This window comes from Mobula birostris, chromosome 21 (genome assembly GCF_030028105.1).
Source record: "Mobula birostris isolate sMobBir1 chromosome 21, sMobBir1.hap1, whole genome shotgun sequence".
NCBI lineage: Eukaryota > Metazoa > Chordata > Chondrichthyes > Myliobatiformes > Myliobatidae > Mobula > Mobula birostris.
Window position 1 is genome coordinate 48,294,815 of NC_092390.1, and position 23,411 is coordinate 48,318,225.

At 41.6% G+C, this 23,411-nt stretch overlaps 1 protein-coding gene across 2 annotated transcripts in view; it reads right to left on the reverse strand.

The window, feature by feature from the left end:
* Positions 1–23,411, reverse strand: part of dock1 (dedicator of cytokinesis 1) — a 555,786-nt gene that overhangs the window by 463,349 nt on the left and 69,026 nt on the right. For both annotated transcript variants that reach the window (XM_072239408.1, XM_072239407.1), the window contains exons 4-5: positions 15,941–15,996; positions 7,702–7,798 (exon numbers count right to left, since the gene is read on the reverse strand). In XM_072239408.1, coding sequence (XP_072095509.1) covers positions 7,702–7,798; positions 15,941–15,996 — 153 coding nt within the window. The remainder of the gene's footprint in view (positions 1–7,701; positions 7,799–15,940; positions 15,997–23,411) is intronic.

A 23,411-nucleotide genomic window follows, 5' to 3' on the forward strand; every position in this document is an offset into this window, starting at 1 on the left:
TGGTGACGCATAGTTTGGAACTCGATCAAAGGATCCAGCGCTCTGTTGTGTCCAGTGAGCTGACTCATGGGGATCAGAGACGGGGCGGCAGAAAGGACCAAGAACCTAAGCTGGCATGTAAAAGACCAGAGATGAGGGACAAAGTCATGAACAACTCCATCTCAAAGTTAGATGGAAGATTGAAGCACCAAGTTGAACGTAGAGAGGTGAGCGATGGCTCCCTATGAAGGCCACCAACAAAGGTCAGAAGCCGAAATGGTTCAGACCCAGGTCGGCGATCACTCTTTAATGAAGGACTGAGTTTTTAGTGGCCACTCTCGTCGTAGGTAGACGAAAACATGTTTCCGATACTGAGATTTATGTGATTATTGAACTGTACTTTATATTGGTTTCCTTCAGTTTTATGGTGTTTTCTTTCTTGTGGCTGATTAGTGGGTGGGTGGTCTGTTAATTTTTTGTGATGGGGGTTGGGGGGGTTTGATGCTACTGTTATTGTTTTTTTACTGCAGGTGAGGGGGTCAGGGATTGTTATTATCACTTTTTTTCTGCGAGTGAGAGGGTTGGGGATTGTTATTTTTGCTGTTTTTTTCCTCGCGAGTGAAGGGGCTGGGGATTGCTATTGTCGCTTTTTTTTCTGCGAGTAAGGGGGTCAGGGATTATTATCATCATTGGTTTTTTCTGCAGGAGAGCGGAGAGTAATTTAACACTATTGTCACTGTTTTTTTCTGAAGGAGAGGAAGTGGGAGATTTTGAGGTCTACGAGTTTTGTTTCTTTCCTTTCTCGTGCAAGGGGGAGTTGATGTATTTTCTTTCATCAACTCCCATGGTCTTTCTGTATTTCATGGTTATCTGGAGAAGACAAATATCAGAGTTGTATTTGACATGCATACTTTTGACATTAAAATGAACCTTTGAAGGTCTACGTAGATGTGTGTGTCTGTCTTTAAGAACAGAGTTTTCCCAAAACAGAAGCTCTGGATGAACCTGAAGATTTGTAGTCTGCTGAAGGTTAGATCTGTGGCATTCAAGACTGATGATCCAGAATCCAACAAGTCCAGATATGGCCTACAGAAGGCCATCGTGAAAGCAAAAAGGCTATTCCGTGTGAAGTTAGACATAATCACATGCAGAACAGCTATAGCAGGGTTTGCATTCCTTTCAGGCAAAATCTAAAAGTATAAATGGCAGTGGTATTTCACTCCACAGTGAACTCCACCACCTTTTATTCAATGCTTTGAAAGGGTGAATAACACTACACCTGTGCGAATCCTACAATATCTGGCAACCTAGCAATCTCTGTCCCGGAAGCCGATGTCAGAAAATCAAAGGTGAACCCTTGCAAGGCATTTGGTTCAACTGGCCAGGTACTGAGAATCAGTGCCAACCAATTGGTTGTAGTGTTCAAAGACATCAGCTTCTCATTGCTTCAGTCTAAAGTTCCCACCTGTGTCATAAGGGCAGCAATCATTCTGCTACCAAGGAAAAGCAGGATGAGCTGCCTCAATGACTATCGCCAGGTAGCACTCGCAGCTGTATTGAAATGTTTTCAGAGGTCAGTTATGGCTAAAATTAACTCTTGCCTGAGCAATGACATGAAACCGCTGGAACTTGCCAACTGCCACAACAGATCTGCTGCAGACATAATCTCACTGGCTCTGCTTTACAATAGCAAAACATACTGTATGTCTGGCTGATGTTTATAGATTACAACTTGGGATTCAACACCATCAACCCTTAATATTAATCAGCAAGCTTCCAAACCTGGGCCTCTACAGCTTTCTCTGCATCTGGATCCCTGATTTCCTTATTGGGAGATCAGTCAGTGTGGAATGGTAATATCCTCTCCTCAAGGAAAATCAGCAAAGCTCAATTGTCATCTATAAGTTCGCAGATGACACCTCTGTCATTGGCAAAATCTCAGATAACGACGAGGAAGCATTTAGGATTGAGATATTTCGGCAGGTTGAGTGGTGTCACAACAACAAGCTTACACTCAACATCAACAAGATCAAGGAATTAACTGTGGACTTCAAATAAAAGGAGGATGGGAGAACAAACCAGCCCTGATTGAGAGGTCATCAGTGCAAAGTCTAAGCAGCTTCAAATTCCTAGGGGTCAACATCTTGGAAGATCTATCCTAGGCCCAACTCTCTGATACAATCACGAAGAAGGCGCCAACAGCTATAGCTCATTTGGAGCTTAAAGAGATTTAGTACATCAAAGACTTGCAATTTTCTATAGGTACACAATGGAGAGCATTCTGATCAGTGGCATCACAGTCTTGTATAAGACTATAAGACATAGGAGCAGAATTAGGCTATTTAGCCCATCAAGTCTGCTCCACCATTTGATCATAGCTGATTTATTTTCCCTCTCAACACCATTCTCCAGCCTTCTACCCATAACTTTTGATACCCTTTCTAACCAAGAACACATCAACCTCTGTTTTAAATATACCCATAACTCAGCCTCCATAGTCATCAGCGGCAATGAATTCAACAGATTCATCACCCTCAGGTTACAGAAATTCCTCCTCATCTCCGTTCTCAAGGGACTTCCTTCTATTCTAAGGCTGTGCCCTCAGGTCCTAGACTCTCCCACTATTGGAAACAGCTTCTCTACAAACTCTCTATCTAAGCTTTTCAATATTCTATAGGTTTTAATAAGAAACCCTGATATTCTTCAAAACTCCAATGGAGAGTCCAATGCACAGGATTGCAAGAGGCTGCAGAGGTTGTAGGTTCAGCCAATTCCATCACAGGCACAACCTTTTGAACCATTGATGACATCTTCAAAAGGCAATGCCTCAAGGTGGCCCCTCAAAGTGGTAGCTTCCATTAGTAAGGAGCTTCACCATCTGGGGTATGTCTCATTTTGCTACTACCATCAGGGAATAGGTGCAGTAGTCTGAAGACCCACGCTTAAGAATTCAGGAACACCTTCTTTCCTTCCATCATCAAATTTCAGAATGATCTAAGAACTCATGAACACTATTTCATTATTACTTTCTGTTTGCACTATTTATTTTGTAATTTATAGCAATTTTTAATTCTTTGCACTGTTGTTGCTGCAAACAACAAATTTCTTGATTTACAAGTCAGTGATAATAAACCTGATTCTCATTACCTTGCCAAAGCCTGATAAATGTTTACCAAATTCCTTTTAGTTTGCTTGCACTTCCTAGCCACTGAAACTGTTTCAATCACATGCATGAGGCAATGCATTCTAATCGTAAGTAATCACTGCAAGCTACATCAGGCACTAGCCCAATACTCCCTCGAACCTGCTTTAAACTCAAAGCTTTTACTTATATAAAAGTAGGAGACAAAATTCAAAAGGAATCCCTTAAATCCTTGAGCATCAACCAACTTTCTACTCATGTAGACAAACATTTCTTTTTCCAAATGGTCCGAAAGACAATCTTGAACACTTTCTGAAAATTTGATGCTAATTGTCCAATACACATAAATCTGGGTCGGGGACTGCTAAGTGTACTCAGGAATGAAAAAAAATTTTAAAAATTAAAAGACAATGAAAATATAACATGAAAAGGAAAATTGTAAGATAACAGGAAAAGTATATATACTAAAGCAAGTTTCAGTTAATGTTGTTTAAAAAAGGATCGAAAAGTAATCCGAGAAATTATAGGCCGGTGAGGTTAACGTCAGTAGTAGGTAAGTTACTGGAGGGAGTACTAAGAGACAGAATCTACAAGCATTTGGATAGACAGGGGCTTATTAGGGAGAGTCAACATGGCTTTGTGCGTGGTAGGTCATGTTTGACCAATCTGTTGGAGTTTTTCGAGGAGGTTACCAGGAAAGTGGATGAAGGGAAGGCAGTGGATATTGTCTACATGGACTTCAGTAAGGCCTTTGACAAGGTCCCGCATGGGAAGTTAGTTAGGAAAATTCAGTCGCTAGGTATACATGGAGAGGTGGTAAATTGGATTGGACATTGGCTCGATGGAAGAAGCCAGAGAGTGGTGGTAGAAAATTGCTTCTCTGAGTGGAGGCCTGTGACTAGTGGTGTGCCACAGGGATCAGTGCTGGGTCCACTGTTATTTGTCATCTATATCAATGATCTGGATGATAATGTGGTAAATTGGATCAGCAAGTTTGCTGATGATACAAAGATTGGAGGTGTAGTAGACAGTGAGGAAGATTTTCAGAGCCTGCAGAGGGACTTGGACCAGCTGGAAAAATGGGCTGAAAAATGGCAGATGGAGTTTAATACTGACAAGTGTGAGGTATTGCACCTTGGAAGGACAAACCAACGTAGAACATACAGGGTTAATGGTAAGGCACTGAGGAGTGCAGTGGAACAGAGGGATCTGGGAATACAGATACAAAATTCCCTAAAAGTGTCGTCACAGGTAGATAGGGTCGTAAAGAGAGCTTTTGGTACATTGGCCTTTATTAATCGAAGTATTGAGCATAAGAGCTGGAATGTTATGATGAGGTTGTATAAGGCATCGGTGAGGCCGGATCTGGAGTATTGTGTTCAGTTTTGGTCACCAAATTACAGGAAGGATATAAATAAGGTTGAAAGAGTGCAGAGAAGGTTTACAAGGATGTTGCCGGGACTTGAGAAACTCAGTTACACAGAAAGGTTGAATAGGTTAGGACTTTATTCCCCGGAGCGTAGAAGAATGAGGGGAGATTTGATAGAGGTATATAAAATTATGATGGGTATAGATAGAGTGAATGCAAGCAGGCTTTTTCCACTGAGGCAAGGGCAGAAAAAAACCAGAGGACATGGGTTAAGGGTGAGGGGGGAGAAGTTTAAAGGGAACATTAGGGGGGGCTTCTTCACACAGAGAGTGCTGGGAGTGTGGAATGAGCTGCCAGACGAGGTGGTAAATGCGGGTTCTTTTTTAACATTTAAGAATAAATTGGACAGATACATGGATGGGAGGTGTATGGAGGGATATGGTCCGTGTGCAGGTCAGTGGGACTAGGCAGGAAATGGTTCGGCACAGCCAAGAAGGGCCAAAGGGCCTGTTTCTGTGTAGTTTCTATGGTTCTATGGATGAAATTTCTCCCACATTCATAGGAAACATAACCAATTTAACAATTATAATATTCTCCTTCCGCATTAAAATATACTGAAACATTTTATTTTTTTAAAAAACCACAGGAAGGTAAAGCAAATTTCAGGTTAACTGGAACACTTTGGGGCCAGTACGTTTTGACCCAATTAAGTGGCAGCCCTAATTGTCTGAAGTTTCATGGAAATATTTAAGAAGGTATAAATGAGACAGACTACTATTTAACTCAGCAATAAATTATGTATTTAATTGCAATGCAGAACAAATTAGAACAGTACTAATACTACTTCAGTACTATAAAATGTATTAGCTCATAATGGTTACCGACAGAGGAATTCGTCAAGTGTACACTGGCGTGTTCTTTTGAATGAACAAATTCAGCGCAGACACCTCATGCAGATAATGGACTGCCTTCTTTGCCTTCAATAAATTTCATTACCAACAATAAATTTCCTGGCATCGTGTGTAGTCATTAGCTCAGGTTCAGTTGTGTCACTCTCATCACTTTCCTCACCTTCCCCATTTTGGTGTTTCAAAACAATGCTTTCAACGATTGCAACCCCAAATCTTCATTTTCATTGTAACATTCAAGATGATTGTTGATACCTTCAAATTCTTCATAGTTCCTAACTTATTGATGTAGTAAAGTTGCTTCATTTTCATCCTAGCCATTTCCAGCATTTCAAAGCCTGACTGCTTGAAACTGCAATGAGTAAAACCTGCTGTAAATTGTCTTGCTATCACTGTGGACTTTTTTCAGACTGATGGATTTTATAGTCTATGTTTTTTTTTAATTGCCCATTCCTTTTCAGTTTTGTTGTATAAGGGGAGGGTGATGTCCTGTTAGTTTTTTGTGCAGGAGAGAGGTTGTTTGGGGTGGGGAAGGGTTGTCGATGTTCCTGTTCCGTTTTGTGCAGGGTGAAGGGTTGATGATCCGGATGCCATTCTTTTTGGACGGGGGTGGGGGGGGTGATATTTCTCTCCGAAGGACTTTCATGTTCTTTCTTTATTTCATAGCTATATGGACAAAACAGATTTCAGAGATGAATGGGGATATATGTTTTGATAATAAATGAACCTTTGAACAACCGCTGACAAACTACTGCCTGTAAAAGGTTAACCCTTGCACTCACTTCCTTGGCTGTTGAAGTAGATCTTCTTCACTTGTTTCGAGAATTTGTTTCACCAGCTATCTGCGACACGTCTTTAAATTATTTTTATGATTCCCATATCTACTGGTTGCACCGAGGGTGAGGAAATTAGCTAGTTGAAATTCCAGCTGTATATTTCTCAGACATTCTACTTGTTGACAGTGCTACACAACTGTCAACAAGCAGAAGAATTACAGTAGCTCCATATCCCAACTAATTAGTCATTTAAGTTTGGAAGTCATCCATGCATTCTTATTAGCATACTACTCAATTGGTAAACTATCCATGCTTAGCCCTTAAAAGATCAAGGTTTAATATTTTTCCCATCAATCCGCAATTTTTTTTCTTCAGCTCCTGACATGTTTGAACTACACACAGTTATTCGATCCATTGCTTTCTTTGAACCTGATGATGTTGCATGCTTGTAGCAAAGGGAAACACCCGGCATGGCACGATAAAAAATGCCTGTTTCATCGGCATTGTAGATATCATCTGCACAATATTTTAGAAGTAAGTTGGGGAGTTTTGTCAATTTGCATGTTTCTGCGCTTACAACAGCATTACTACTTTTCGCACTGTGTGCTTTCTTGAATATAATGTGGAGCCTACTTCCAACAAGACAACCATAGGTTGCTTTAAAATCTTCGTGACACAGCTTCTTAGCTAACTCCTCTTAATTTTTTTAAACATTGACCCACTGACACATACGCCTCGTCCAGTTATAATGGAAAACCATTGATTGAGGGCCTCTTCAACATCTGAATCTTTACCTTCACACCTTTGTTTTTGGGATGTTCTCTGTTGCCCCTCATATAATGAAGATTCTTTTCGCAGTTTATCTTGCTGATGTATCGCACGTGTAGTTGTAAATTTAGGCACTCCAGTTATCTCTGCCGGCTGACAATGAGTGGTGGTAGATGGATGACTTTTAATTTGGTCCAGTAGACATTTTTTTAAAGCTAGTGTCAAAGCTTGTCATGGCATTTTGGCAAGAGTCTCAAAAACATTTTTAGTTATTTAAAAAAAATCAAAAACCACTGCCTTTTGAATCTGCATCCATCAGCCCAAAATAACACAAGCACACACAGTTGTTCACTCCACACACAGTGTAGTATCTAACAGGCACACAAGTGCACATATCTGACCTTCTCCTGACTCAACTAAGCAGCATGGTGTCCCAAATAAACAAAGGGAATCCTGGCTATTTTCTCGATTTGTTTTTGTTCTTTAAGCATTGTCCCAAATAAGCGGCTGCCCCAATTAACCAATGGTACATTTAACCAGAATCCACTGTATATGATCTTTTTCAATTTGTAGTTTGTTTGTTCAGGCACTAAGAGATTTGCAACTTTAAAAATTTTTAGGCTACAATTTATTTTGGTAGCCTTCATTGTCATGTTTATGAAATGGCACCACCAATGTAGGTAACTAACGTGCATTATGTTAAATATTAAAAACTCTAACCACAAGAGTTTTAACAAAATAACATTGTATTTCACTCACAACATACAAATGCCGCCATATACTTGACCATTCTCGAAGGGTTGTAGTAACTTCCTGAACCAGTGGAAGGTCATTTGGTGTAACAGTTTCATGTTGCCTTGAATAAAATACAGAATAGCATTATTACATTCCAATTTATAAATAACTTCTTCAATTTATGATCCCTGCTTCCAGCACACAATTTTTCATTAAAAAAATAAGTTTCTCAAAAAAAGTGCTGCATCTATATCCCAAAGGGTTTGTTACGAAACATAGAAACCCTACAGCACAATATAGGCCCTTCAGCCCACAATGCTGTGCCGAACATGTAGTTACTTCAGAAATTACCGCAAGTTCCCCATAGCCCTCTATTTTTCTAAGCTCCATGTACCTTTCCAGAAGAATCTTAAAAGACCATATCCTATCTGCCTCCACCACCGTCGCCAGCAGCCTATTCCACGCACTCACCACTCTCTGCATAATAAAACTTATCCCTGACATCTCCTCTGTACCTACTTCCGAGAACCTTAACATTGTGCTCTCTCGTGAGCCATTTCAGCCCTGAGAAAAAGCCTCTGAGTATCCACATGATCACTGCCTTTCATCATCTTATACACCTCTATAAGGTCAACTCTCATCTTCCACTGCTCCAAAGAGAAAAGGCTGAGTTCACTCAACCTATTCTCATAAGGCATGCTCCGCAACTCAGGCAACATCCTTGTAAATATCCTCTGCACTCTTTCTACAATTTCCACATCCTTCCTGTAGTGAGGTGATCAATACTCCAAGTGGGGCCTGACTAGGGTCCTATATAGCAGTTACATTACCTCTCAGCTCTTAAACTCAGACCCACAGTTGATAAAGGCCAATGCACCGTATAACTTCTTAACCACAGAGTCAACCTGCGCAGCAGCTTTGAGTGTCCAATGGACTCTCACCCCAAGATACCTCTGATCCGCCTCACTGCCAAGAGTCTTACCATTAATACTATATTCTGCCATCATATTTGACCTACCAAAATGAACCACCTCACAGTTATCTGGGTTGAACTCCATCTGTCACTTCTCAGCCCAGTTTTGCATCCTATCGATGACCCGCTGTAATCTCTAACAGCCCTCCACACTGTGCACAACACCCCCAACCTTTGTGTCATCAGTAAATTTACTAACCCATCCCTCCACTTCCTCATCCAGGTCATTTATAAAACTCATAAAGAGAAGGGTTCCCAGAACAGATCCCTGAAGCACACCATTAGTCACCGACCTCCATGCAGAATATGACCCGTCTACAACCACTCTTTGTCTTCTGTGAGGAAGCCAATTCTGGATCCACAAAGCAAGATTCCCTTGGATCCCATGCCTCCTTACTTTCTTAATAAGCCATGCATGGGGTACCTTATCAAATGCCTTACTGAAATCCATATACACTACATCTACTGCTCTACCTTCATCAATGTCATTAGTCACATTCTCAAAAAATTCATTCAGGATCGTAAGGCACAACCTGCCTTTGACAAAGCCATGCTGAGTATTCCTAATCATATTATGCCTCTCCAAGTGTTCATAAGTCCTGCCTCTCAGGATCTTTTCCATCAACTTACCAACCACTGAATTAAGACTCACTGGTCTATAATTTTCTGGGCTATCTCTATTCTCTTTCTTGAAAAAGGGAATAATATCTGCAACTCTCCAATCTTCCAGAACCTGTCCCATCCCCATTGATGATGCAAAGATCATTGCCAGAGGCTCAGCAATCTGCTCTCTCGCCTCCCACAGTAGCCCGGGGTACATGTCATCTGGTCTCAGAGACTTATCCAACTTTTCAAAAAGTTTCAGCGCATCCTCTTTCTTTAATGTCTATATGCTCAAGCTATTCAATCTACTGTAAGTCATCCTTACAATTGACAAGATCCTTTTCCATAGTGAATACTGAAGCAAAGTATTCAGTAAGTATCTCTGCTATCTTCTCCAGTTCCATACACACTTTTCCACTGTCACATTTGACTGGTCCTATTCCTTCACATCTTATCCTCTTGCTCTTCATGTACTTGTAGAATGCTTTGGGGTTTTCCTTAACCCTGCTCGCCAAGGCCTTCTCATGGCCCCTTCTGGCTCTCCTAATTTCATTCTTAAGCTCCTTCCTGCTAGCCTTATAATCTTCTAGATCTCTATCTTTACCTAGTTTTTTTTAACCTTTCCTAAGATTTTCTTTTCTTCTTGACTAGATTTTCAACAGCCTTTGTACACCACGGTTCCTGTATCCTCCCATCCTTTCCCTGTCTCACTGGCATATACCTACGCAGAAAGCCACACAAATATCTCAACATTTGCCACATTTCTGCCATACATTTCCCTGAGAACATCTGCTCCCAATTTATGCTCCCAAGTTCCTGCCCGATAGCTTCATATTTCCCCTTACTCCAATTAAATGCTTTTCTAACTTGTCTATTCCTATATCTCTCCAATGCTATGGTAAAGGAGATAGAATTGTGATCACTCTCCCACTGAGAGACCTGACACCTGACCAGGTTCATTTTCCAATACCAGATCAAGTACAGCCTCTCCTCTTGTTGGCATCTACATATTGTGTCAGGAAATCTTCCTGAACACACCTAACAAACTCCACCCCATCTAAATCCCTTGCTCTAGGGAGATGCCAATCAATATTTGAGAAATTAAAATCTCCCACCACAACAACCCTGTTATTATTACACCTTTCCAGAATCTGTCTCCCTATCTGCTCCTCCATGTCCCTGTTACTATTGGGTGGTCTATTAAAAACACCCAGTAGAGTTATTGAACCCTTCCTGTTTCTTATTTCCACCCACAGAGACTCAGTAGACAATCTCTCCATGACTTCCTCCTTTTCTGCAGCCGTGACACTATCTCTGATCAGCAGTGCCGCGCCCCTGCCTCTTTTGCTTCCCTCCCTGTCCTTTCTGAAACATCTAAAGCCTGGGACTCTAAGTATCCATTGCTGCCCCGAGCCATCCAAGTCTCTGTAATAGCCACAACATCATAGCTCCAAGTACTGATCCACGCTCTAAGCTCATCCGCTTTGTTCATGTTGCTTCCTGCATTAAAATAGACACATCTCAAACCATCGGTCTGAACACATCCCTTCTCTATCATCTGCCTATCTTCCCTCTCACACTGTCTCCAGGCTTTCTCTATTTGTACGCCAACCGCCCCTTCCTCCGTCTCTTCAGTTCAGTTCCCAGCCCTGCCACCCCGCCCCCCCCCCCCGCAATTCTAGCTTAAAGTCTCCCCAATATCCTTAGCAAACCTCCCTGCCAGCATATTGGACCCCTCGGATTCAAGTGCAACCGGTCCTTTTTGTACAGGTCACGCCTGCCCCAAAAGAGGTCCCAATAATCCAGAAATCTGAATCCTTGCCCCCTGCTGCAATCCCTCAGCCACACATTTATCCTCTACCTCACTCTATTCCTATACTCACTGTCACGTGGCACAGGCAGTAATCCCGAGATTACTACCTTTGAGGTCCTGCTTTTCAACTTCCTTCCTAACTCCCTATAGTCTGTTTTCAGGACCTCCTCCTTTTTTCTACCTATGTCGTTGGTACGAATATGTACCACAATCTCTGGCTGTTCACTTTCCCACTTCAGGGATATCGTGGACGCGATCAGAAACATATAACGCAAACCACCCACTGACCCTCAACACAGGTGCCCCGCATGGCTGTGTCTTAAGCCCCCTCCTTTACTCTCAATATACCCATGACTTCGTTGCCACCCACAGCTCCAATCTGCTAATTAAATTTGCTGACAATACATTGACTGGCCTAATCTCAAATAATAACAAGGCAGCCTACAGAGAAGAAGTCATCACCCTGATATAGTGGTATCAAGAAAACAACCTCTCCCTCAATGTCACAAAAACAAAGGAGCTGATTGTGGACTACAGGGGGGAATGGAGACAGGCTAGCCCCTATTGAAATCAATGGTCTGGGGTTGAGAAGGCGAACGGTTTTTAAGTTCCTCAGCATACATATCACTGAGGATCTCACGTGGTCTGCACATACTGTCTGTGTGGTGAAAAAAGCACAACAGCGCCTTTCACCTCAGATGGCTGAAGAAGTTTGTTATGGGCCCCCCCAAATCCTAAGAACTTTCTACAGGGGCACAATTGAGAGTATCCTGACTGGCTGCAGAACTGCCTGTTATGGGAACTGTACTTCCCTCAATTGCAGGACTCTGCAGAGAGTGGTGCAGACAGCCCAGCACATCTGTAGATGTGAACTTCCCACTATTCAGGACATTTATACAGACAAATGTGCAAAAAGGGCCCGAAGGATCATTGCGGACCCAAGCCACTCCAACCACAAACAGTTTCAGCTACCATCCGGGAAACAGTCCCGCAGCATAGAAACCAGGACCAACAGGCTCTGGAACAGCTTCTCCCACCAGGCCATCAAACTGATTCATTCACGCTGATACAATTGTATTTTTATGTTATATTGACTGTCCTGTTGTTATTACAAATTACTATAAATGGCACATTGCATATTTAGATGGAGACGTAACATAAGAATTTTTTAAACCGCAAACACGAGGAATTCTGCAGATCTGGAAATTCAAGCAACACACATCAAAGTTGCTGGTGAACACAGCAGACCAGGCAGCATCTCTAGGAAGAGGTACAGTCGACGTTTCGGGCCGAGACCCTTCGTCATGACTAACTGAAAGAAGAGATAGTAAGAGATTTGAGAGTGGGAGGGGGAGGGAGAGATCCAAAATGATAGGAGAAGACAGGAGGGGGAGGGATGGAGCCAAGAACTGGACAGTTGATTGGCAAAAGGGATATGAGAGAATCATGGGACAGAAGGCCCAGGGAGAAAGAAAAGGGGGGGGGGGGACCCCGAGGATGGGCAAGGGGTATAGTGAGAGGGGCAGAGGGAGAAAAAGGAGAAAGAGAGAAAGAATGTGTGTATATAAATAAATAATGGATGGGGTATGAGGGGGAGGTAGGGCATTAGCAGAAGTTTGAGAAGTCAATGTTCATGCCATCAGGTTGGAGGCTACCCAGACGGAATATAAGGTGTTGTTCCTCCAACCTGAGTGTGGCTTCATCTTTACAGTAGAGGAGGCCGTGGATAGACATATCAGAATGGGAATGGAGCGTGGAATTAAAATGTGTGGCCACTGGGAGATACTGCTTTCTCTGGCGGACAGAGCATAGATGTTCAGCGAAACGATCTCCCAGTCTGCGTTGGGTCTCGCCAATATATAGAAGACCACATTGGGAGCAACGGACGCAGTATATCACCCCAGCCGACTCACAGGTGACTCCTCATGAATGTGAAGGATGTAAGTAATAATTTCAATTCAAATTCAAAGTCACTCATTACTACCTCAGCAACATCATTTTCCAGTGGTCCAATATCAATCCTCACCCTCTTTTACGCTTTATATAACAGAAAAAACTTATAGTATCCTGCTTTATATTATTGGCTAGTTTGCCCTCATATATCATCATTTCCCTTTTAAAAGCTTTTTTTATTTGCCTTTTATTGGATTTTAAAAGCTTCCCAATCATCCAACTCCCCACTCACTTTTGCTACTTTGTATGTCCTTTCCTTGGCTTTTATGCAGTCCTAAACTTCCCTTGTCAACCACGGTTGCCTACCCCTGCCATCTGAGAACAACTTCTGTGGGACATATCTATCCTGCACCTTGTGAACTATTCCTAGAAACTTCAGCCATCTCTGTTCTGCCTTCATCCCTGCTAGTATCCTCCTCCAATCCACCTGGGCAGTGTTTCACCTGACTGTATGATCTGCAGTTTTTTTGAAACTGTAAAAAAATTTGTTTCCATTTCCTTTGATCAAAAGAAATGAATGTGATTAAGTTAAATTCTTTAACGGAAATGTTGTACTTCAGAACTCAATTTATACTCTAGAGTTCACTTGGAAGAAAAAGTTCCTCTAATTTATTAATCCTGCAAGTCATACTATATACTTAACTCTTGAACATCACTGAACTGGCAAGTGGTAACTGGGCAGAATTCCATTATACACTTGTGTTGCTAAAATGATTTTGGAGAGTCAAGAATCAAGCAATCTGTTTCAGGATACTCAGCCTATTCATTTGACTGCTTAAAGGAATGGTGGTCCCAGCAATATTGAAAAACTGAAATTTGGAGTTAGCAAATGCATTGGATATCAGAAGTGGGTGACTATCTATCTGACACACTTAGCACAAATACTATTTGCCAATCATCACCCAGGCTGAATATCATGTTGTTCTCACAGGAATAGGCTGCTTTATTTCCTTAAGAACTGTGAATAGAATAATCACTAAAATCATCAATAAGCAGCACTTCCCTATCCATTTGAGCCTAAAAAGAAGGGTTGTCATTGATGAAGTAGCTGAAGATATTTGGGCCTGTGCCATTGCCCTGAGAAATTCATGTACCAAAACCCTGTAGTTATGATGACTGACCTTCAATAAACATAATCATCTTTTTGTGCGCAGGAGAGGACTATTAATTTTCCCTGTATTGCACTGACGTCCGTTTAACTGGGGCTATCAGATAACATACTCAGTTAAGTATAGCTTCGATCGTTAGTGAATCTTGCTTCACCTACTTTCATGCAGAAATCAAATTACACACAGAAATCCTAAAATTCCCCACAAAATTTGGGTTTTTCCCATTTTTCAACAACCTATAAATAAATTGAATTTAAAGATTATAATGATTACATATAGAATTTAAAATATCCAGTTGATCTCAGCTTCAAAGAAGACACTCCCTGAAACTGGTCTGACATTTTCCATACTTCACACTGCTATTCTTTTTGCCAAATTTATATCACACCACTAAGAGCAATTCTGTTCTTTTCTATAGCATTCCATGTTAAAGCAATCTACAAAATAACATTTTTGCCATTTTCTTTGTTATTTCTGAACATAACCAGAATCAGGTATAATCTAACTGGCATATGTCAGGAAATTGGATGTTTTGTGGCAATAAATACATTGTAATACATAATAATAAAAACTATAAATTACTGTACGTATATATAAAAAGTGAAAATTAAATTAAATTAGCAGTGGAAAAAGAGAGAGGGAAAATACTGAGGTAATGTTCAAAGGTTCATAGTCCATTCAGAAATCAGATGGCAGGGGGGAATAAGTTGTACCTGAAATCCATGCCCTGGGTGATAGGGGTGCTAAATAATGGATGTCACCTTTTTAAGGCATCACCTTTTCAAGGCAACTCCTGCCTCCAGTTCTCAACCCTTTCCCTATTAATCCAATCACGACTCAAAACTCTTTTGGGCATCTTGACTGAAATATAGTAAGACTTAATATCACTTATTCCTTTATAATTGATGCTGCGTGTTCAGCAGCAACTTGTTGAATTGACGCTGCATAAATTCCATAGCTTTAATATTATTTTAATACTTGAGTATCTAAATCAGGAATTAGTCTGACAAATATGAATCACCAGGGAACCTAAAGGATAATACAGCAAGTACAATCAACTACTGCTCTCCTTCCAAAATGCATTGCAGTTTAACAACCCAATCTTCCAAAAGTAATGTGTTACCAACATGCTAACTACTTTGAAAACCGTTTGTATCTGATCTATTGTTGTTGAATAATGACAACTGCATATACCGTATTGTGCCAAAGTCTGAGGCACCCTAGATTGATTAAGTATATTGTTTAAGATGGTATCGCCTCTACAGAGCCCTGATCTCAATAGCACCTAGGCTATCTGGGATGAACTGGAGAAACAGAAGCAACCAAGACAGTCAAAGTCTGCAGAGGAACTATTGTCCAAGACGCTTGGAACAACCTACCAGCCGATTTTCTAATAAAACTGCATGATAATGTACCTAAGAGATTTGATGCAGTTTTAAAGGCAAAGATGGTCACCTAAAACATTGATTTATTTTTTTACTGTTTTGCTGCTCTTTATAGTAATTTTTTGACATTTAGAAACTTCATTCCATTATTTTTGAAAATATCTTCATTTTAGTTTTTTTTTACATGTGCCTAAGACTTTTACACAGTCCTGCAATTCTGACTTAGTTGACACATTGCTTCTCCAATCTCCTTACTCATCACAAGCCACTTTGGTTCTTGCACCCATAAAACATCATCCTCATATAGTATGTAGTAAGTAGATTCAACACATGACAAAATGAACCAATATTTTCCATGTAGTGCTGATTAACTAAAATAGCAAACAGCTGTTTGGAATTAAACATCTACTTGGATTCACAAGCTCACCCTTTGCCTTCAACTGTTGCTTCTTTGAGTTGAATATACGAAGCTGGAAAAATACCCTACAAGAAAACAACACTTAATTAGAACAATTTCATTCTACAATCAGAAGTGACATTTTACTATTGACATCAGATCTTAGAAGTTACTACATATTCTGCCAAGATTAATGCTCACAGCAAATTGAAATAAAGAAAATAAATCAGTTAACATTATAGTACGTTACTGTCACACATTCCTTACAAATGTATTCATTAATATACCAAAGAGTCACATTAATCAAACACTGTAGTCATGTTCCAAAACGGCAATGAAGCCATTTCATTCTGTCAACAATCTCAGATGGGTAAATACAAGATAACCAAACAACACCATCTAAAATGATAGAATTTATTTATACTACTAGTGCACAGGAACATCTTGAAAAAGTCAAAAATAGATGAACATGAAGGAACCATAAATTTCATCCCTTGCAAACTCTTAAAATTATTGTTTCCATAAGAGCTTTAAGATATCCCTCAGTCAATAATGCAAAAAAGATTTCAGGGCTGCCATAGTAGCATAGTGGGTAACACAATGCTATTATAGCTCAAGACATGCCAGAGTTTAGAGTTCTATTCCTGCGCTGCTTGTCGAGAGTTAGTATGTCCTCCCCATGGAATGCGTGTATTTTTCCCGGATGCTCTGGTTTCCTCTCACAGTCGAAAGACAAACCAGGTAGGTTAATTGGTCATTGCAAGTCATCCAATGATTAGTCAAGGTTAATCGGGGTTGTGCGGTTGCTGGGGCATCGTGGCTCAATTTCGCATCTACTTCATGCTGCATCGCTAAATAAATAAATTCGCGCTTCATCTCCTGACTAACTAGGTCAAGGAACTGGAGCTGGATGCATTCACGACCATCCAAGAAGCTGGAAACCTCACAGATGAGACTTTTACTGAGGTGATCTTACCCAGAGTTCAGGATTCATATGGTCGCTGGGGGACCACCAGAAGTAAGGGCAGTAAGCAGTTAATGCAGGGTTCCCCTGTCGCCATTCCCCTCAACAACAAATATAACCCTTACGACACTGCTGGAAGGGGGGGAGGGGAATGACCTCTCAGGGCACAGTCCAGTGACACTTTGGCTGGCTCTGAGGCTCAGCTGGGAAGAGTTAAGGTCAGGCAGAGCAATACCAATGTGATTCAATAGTTAGGTAGACGGACAGCAGATTCTCTGGCTACAAAAGAGAAACCAGGATGGTGTGTTGCTTCCCAGGTGCTAGGGTCCAGGATGTCTCTCAGAGCAACTGCAGAAGATTCTCAAGAGGGTAGGTGGGCAGCCAGAGACACCAATGAGATAGGTAGAAAGGGAGAAGAGGTCCTGCGCAGTGAGTATAGGGGTTAGGGAAGAGACTGAGGAGCAGGACCTCCAAGGTAGTAATCTCTGAATACTCCCAGTACCAGATGCTATTCAATGCAGAATAAGATAAATGCGTGGCTGAGAAAGTGGTGCAAGGGGCAGGTTTCTGGGTCATTGGGATCTCTTCTTGGGAAAGTATGACCTTGGGTTATACCTGAACCCAAGAGGAACTAATACCCCTGTAGGCAGGTTTTGCTAGAGCTGTTGGGGAGGGTTTAAACCAAGTTGAGAGGGGGATAGGAACTGGAGTGATAGGGCTGAGGATAGGGCAGTTGGTATAAAGGTCAATGCAGTATGCCGTGAGACTGTGGGGAAGGACAGGTAGACGACAGGACAAAATTGCAGTCAGTGGGATGAATTGAAATGTAACACATGGGCAAAAATCGAAAAGGGTAATGAATACAGGAATTAAAATGTTATATTTGAATGCATGTAGTATATGAAATAAGGCAGATGATCGTGTGGCGCAGTTGGAGATTGGCAGGTACCACATTGTGAGCATCATTGAGTCGTAGCCAAGAAAAGATCATAGTTGGGAGGTTAACAGACAAAAATACACCTTTTATTGAAAGAACAGGCAGATACACTTAAGGGGTGGGGTGTCTCTGTTGGTAAAAAGAATGAAACTAAATCCTTAGAAAGACTCCTTGTGGGTAGAAACTGTAAGGGTAAAAAGCTCTGATGGGAGTTATAGACAGGATACAGGATCCCAAACAGTAGCCAGGACATGGGATATAAATTTCAAAGGGAAATAGAAAAGGAATGTTATGAAGGCAAAGTTAAGATAGCACGGAAGATTTCTATGTGTAGGTACTTTACAAAAATCAGATTGGTCCTGGATCCCAAGAGAGGGAATTTGTAAAAAGCCTACAAGATGGCTTTTCAGAGCAGCTTGTGGTTCAGCCCATTAGAAGAAAAGCAATTCTGGATTGGGTGTTGTGTAATGAACCAGATTTGATTAGGAAGCTTAAGGAATTCTGAGGAGTCAGATATGATAGCATTCACCCTGCAGTTTTGGAGGGGTAAGATAAAGTCAGATGTATCAGTATTACGGTTGACTAAAGGGCATTACTGAGCCATGAAAGAGGAACTGGTCAAAGTTAATTGGAAAGGGACAACAGCAGAGATGATACCAGAACAACTGGAGCTTCTGGGGACAATTCAGAAGGCTCAAGACAGATACATTCCAAAGATGAAGAAATATTCTAAAGTGAGGATGAGGCAACCATGGCTGATGAGGGAAGTCAAATACAGCATAAAAGAGGGGGCATTTAATATAACAAAATATAATATAGTGGAAAGTTAGGGGATTGGAAAGCTTTTAAAAACCAGAAGGCATGCCAATAAATTCCACAGATTCACCACTCTCTGGCTAAACAATTTCCTCCTCATTCCCTGTTCTAAATGGACATCGCACTATTTGGAGGCTGTGCCCTCCGGTCCTACACTTATTCGCAATAGGGAAAAATCCTCTCCGCGTCCAATGTTGTCAACCAGCTGCACATAGTTTGCTGCTTCATAGTTGCCAAGAAAATTTTCAACAACATCCTTGAACGCCTTTTTGACAATTTGGTGACAATAAAGTATAAAGTACAAAAGCCTTCCATGTGATTTTCTCCAGTCCCATTAGAAGTTCTTCAGACTGCCTGTGGATGGATGACCTGTTTGATTTGTGGACCAACGAAAATGCTTTCCTTAATCTTGGCATTAAATATTCTGGGAAACATCCGCCTCAAATATCAAAATCCTTCATGGAATTTTTTTGTGCCTGGTGACAACAGATTCCATCCTTACAGTCTTGAACCCAGTAACTCTGCTTCTGCCTTTGACAAACTCAAGACTTTGACCAGGTTAACTCAGACTGAGTAATTCCGGCAGCCCAATCAGTGGCGGGAACACAGCACAACAACAAAGTTTCTTGCAGGTCAGCGTAGCCTGCTTAAAAGGAGAGCTTTGCAGGCGTTTGGGTTCATTCTGGCTGCTGGATCAGTGGTCCGAGCAGATTACACCGACAAGGTTTCTCGCAGGTCGATGACGCTTGTTTAAAAGGAGAGCTTCGCAAGCATTCAGGCTCATTCTGGCGACCCAACCAACAGTGGGAGCACAGTACAGCAAATTAAGTAAAAGTACAGGACGGACAAGTGGGGCAACCATTGTTTTGAATAGACCATTGTGTTGAGAGTAGGACTGTCAGGCTCGAAAGAAGCACTGGCTCTGAGTAAGTTTCTGCTAACGTTCCCTTTTTTTTACTGTATCTAGTGTAGTAAATGGCCACTGTGTGTTCTTCATGGATGCTGGAGGGGAACTACATCTGCGTGAAGTGCATCCAGGTGCAGCTCCTTAAAAACAGTGTTAGGGATCTGGTGCAGCAGCTGGATGACATTTGGCTTCTACAGGAGAGTGAGAAGATGATCGATCAGAGTTACAGCGGAGTAGTCACCCTGAAGTTGCAGGAGGCGAGAAGCTGGTTAACTATCAGGAGGAATAGAAATGTGAATAGTCAGATGGATGATGTTGAATCCTTCTGGGTTGAATTAAGAAACTGCAAGAGAAAAATAGTCTCCAAAAAAGAGGGGTACTGTCCTGCGGAGTGGTCAAATGGGTCCAGTCGTCAAAGTGGCAAGGCTTTGGCTCAAAAGGGTTTCCCAGAGAACAGGCGAAGGCAAAATAAAAAGGCAAATTCATTCCTTATTTCTTTTTTCTTATTTAACCTTTGAGAGAATAGGGGATCTGTCTACCGGGCCAGCGTTCTGTTTTGGGTGTCAGATATGGGATTTCCGGGAGTCTACCAGCCTCCCCGATGGCCACATCTGCAACCAGATACAACTCCTTAGAGCCATGTTAAAGAACAGGAGCTACAGCTCAATGAACTTTGGCTTGTTAGGAAAAGTGAAGAGGTGATACAGGAGCTGCAGGGAGGTAGTCACCCCAAGGCTACAGGTAACAGGTAAATGGTTGACTGTCAGGAAAGGGAAGGGGAAACATCAGATAGTTGAGAGAACTCCTGTGGCCGTCCCCCTCAGCAATAAGTACTCCATTTTAGGTACTGTTGGGGGGGGGGGGGGAATGTACCAGGGGAAGCAACAGCCCTGTGACTCAGAAGCATAGGGAAATGTACAGGGTATCAGCAGTAATAGGGGACTCTATAGTTAGGGGGACAGATGTGGAACTCTGTGGATGCAAAATAGAAACATGGATGGTAGTTTGCCTCCCAGGTGCCAGGGTTCACGATGTTTCTGAACCCCTTCACAGTATCCTGAAAAGGGAAGGTATGCAGCCAGAGGTCATGGTACATATTGGTACCAACAACATGGGTAGAAAAGGGGAAGAGATTCTGAAAACTAAATACAGGGAGTTAGGAAGCAAGCTGAGAAGCAGGACCTCAGGACAGTGAGGATAGGAATAAAATGAGGTGGCAGATAAATGTGTGGCTGAAGAATTGCAGCAGGGGCGAGGGATAGATTCAGATTTCTGGATAACTGGTACCTCTTCTGGGACAGGTGTGACCTGTACAAAAGGAACAGGTTGCACTTGAATCTGAGGGGGACCAATATTCTTGCGGACAGGATTGCTACAACTGTTGGGAGTGGTTTAAAAATACGGCAGGGGGATGGGAACCAGTATAATATGGCTGAGGTGAAGCCAGCAGAATAACAAGTAGATGATGGGTGTAACATGACTACAAGGAAAGACAAGCCAATGATTGGGTACAAACGCAGACGGAGCAAAGAGTTAAATTGTACCATGAGGCAAAATTCAAAAAGGCATAGAATGCAGGACTGAAGGTGCTATATTTAGCATTTGGAATAAGGTGGACGAACTCATTGCGCAATTACAGATTGGTCGGTATGACACTGAGCCTCACTGAGTCACAGTTGAAAGAAGGCCATAGTTGGGAGCTTAGCAACAAAGGATATACTTTATATTGAAAGGACAGGCAGAAGGGTATAGGCGGTGGTGTGGCTCTGATGATAAGAGATGGAATTACATCTTTAGAAAGAGGTGACAAAGAGCTAGGGAAAGTTGAATCTTTGTGGGTGGAGTCAAGAAACTGCAAGGGTAAAATAATGGGAGAGAATCATATATCAGATTCCAAATAGTAGTCAAGATGTGGAGTTGTGATTGCAAAGGGAGCTGGAAAAGGCATGTGATAAGGGTAATGCACAATTGCAATGGGGGACTTCAATATACAAGGGGATTGGGAAAATCAGGTTGGTGTCGGATCGCAAGAAGGAATTTGTTCAACGCCAACGAGATAACTTTTTAAAGCGTATTTGGGGAAAGGCTATTTTAGATTGGGTGTTATGTAATAACCCAGATACCATTAGGGAGCTTAAAATAAAGGAACCTTTAGGAGGCAGTGATCATAATAAGATTGAATTCATACTGTAATTTGAGAGGGAGAATCACAAGTCACATGTATCAGTATCACAATGGAATGAAGGGAATTACAGAGGCATGAGAGAGGTGCCCTGATGGATAGGAGGAGGATATTATTGGGGATTAACAGCTGAGCAGAGCTGGCTGAAGTTTCTGGGAATAGTTCACAAGGTGCAGGGACTGATCTGTCCCACATAAGTAGTTGTTCTCAAATGCCAGGGGCAACCGTGGCTAACAAGGGAAGTTAAGAACTGCATAAAAGCCAAGAAAAGGACATATAAGGTAGCAAAAGCAAGTGGGAATTTAGATGATTGGGAAGCTTTTAAAATCCTACAAAAGGCAACTAAAAAAAAAGCTACAAGAAGGGGGAAAAAGATAAAATTTGAGGGCAAACTAGCCAATATATAAAACAGGATACTAAAAGCTTTTTCAGTTATATAAAGAGGAAAAGGGAGGTGAGAGTTGATATTGGACCACTGGAAAATGATGCTGCTGAGGTAGAAATGGGGGACAAAGAAATGGCAGATGAACTTAATAACTACTTTGCATCAGTCTTCACTGTGGAAGACATAAGCAGTGTGCTAGAGGTCCATGAGTGTCAGTGAGCAGGAGTGAGTGCCATTGCCAAAGTGTTCGGCAAACTCAAAGGTCTTAAGGTGGATAAATAGACCAAAGGACTACATCCCAGAGTCCTGAAAGAGGGTGCTGAAGAGAGAACGAATGCATTGGTTATGATCTTTCAAGAATCACTTGATTCTGGCATGGTCCTGGAGGACTGGAAAATTGCAAATGTCACTCCACTCTTCCAGAAGAAATAAAGGCAAAAGAAAGGAAATTATAAGCCAGGCAACATAGACAAAATGCTGGAGGAACTCAGAAGGGCAGGCAGCATCTATGGAAAAAAGTACAGTCAATGTTTCAGGCCGAGACATTGACTGTACTTTTTTCCATAGATGCTGCTTGGCCTGCTGAGTTCCTCCAGCATTTTATGTGTGTTGCTTGTATTTCCAGCATCTGCAGATTTTATCTTGATGAAAATTAAAAGCCAGTTAGCCTAACCTCAGTGGTTGGGGAAGTGATGAGTCTATTGCTAAGGATGAGATTTCAGGGCAATTTGGAGAGTAATGATAAAATAAGACAAAGTCAGCATGGTTTCTGTGAAGGAAAATCTTGCCTGACAAACTGTTAGAGTTCTTCAAAGAAGTAACAAGCAGGGTGGACGAAAGAGAGGCAGTGGATGTTATTCACTTAGATTTTCAGAAGGCATTTGATAAGGTGTCACACATGAGGCTGCTTAACAAGATTCTATGGCGTTACAGGAAAGATACCGGCATGGACAGAGGAATGGCCAACATGCAGGAGGCAGCGAGTAGGAATAAAGGGAGCTTTTTCTGGTTGGCTACCAGAGAATAGTGGTGTTCCTCAGGGGTCAGTATTGGGACCGCTACTTTTCCCATTGTTTGTAAATGGTTTAGATAGTGGAATTGATGGCTTTATGGCAAAGTTTGCAGATGATACGAAGATAGGTGGAAGGATAGGTATTGTTGAGGAATCAATGCAATTGCAGCATGGCTCAGACAAATTAGAAGAATAGACAAAAATGTGGCAGATGGAATGCAGTGTTGGGAAATGTATGATAATGCCTTTTGGAAAAAGAAACAATAGTGTGGACTATCATCTAAATGGAGAGAAAAAT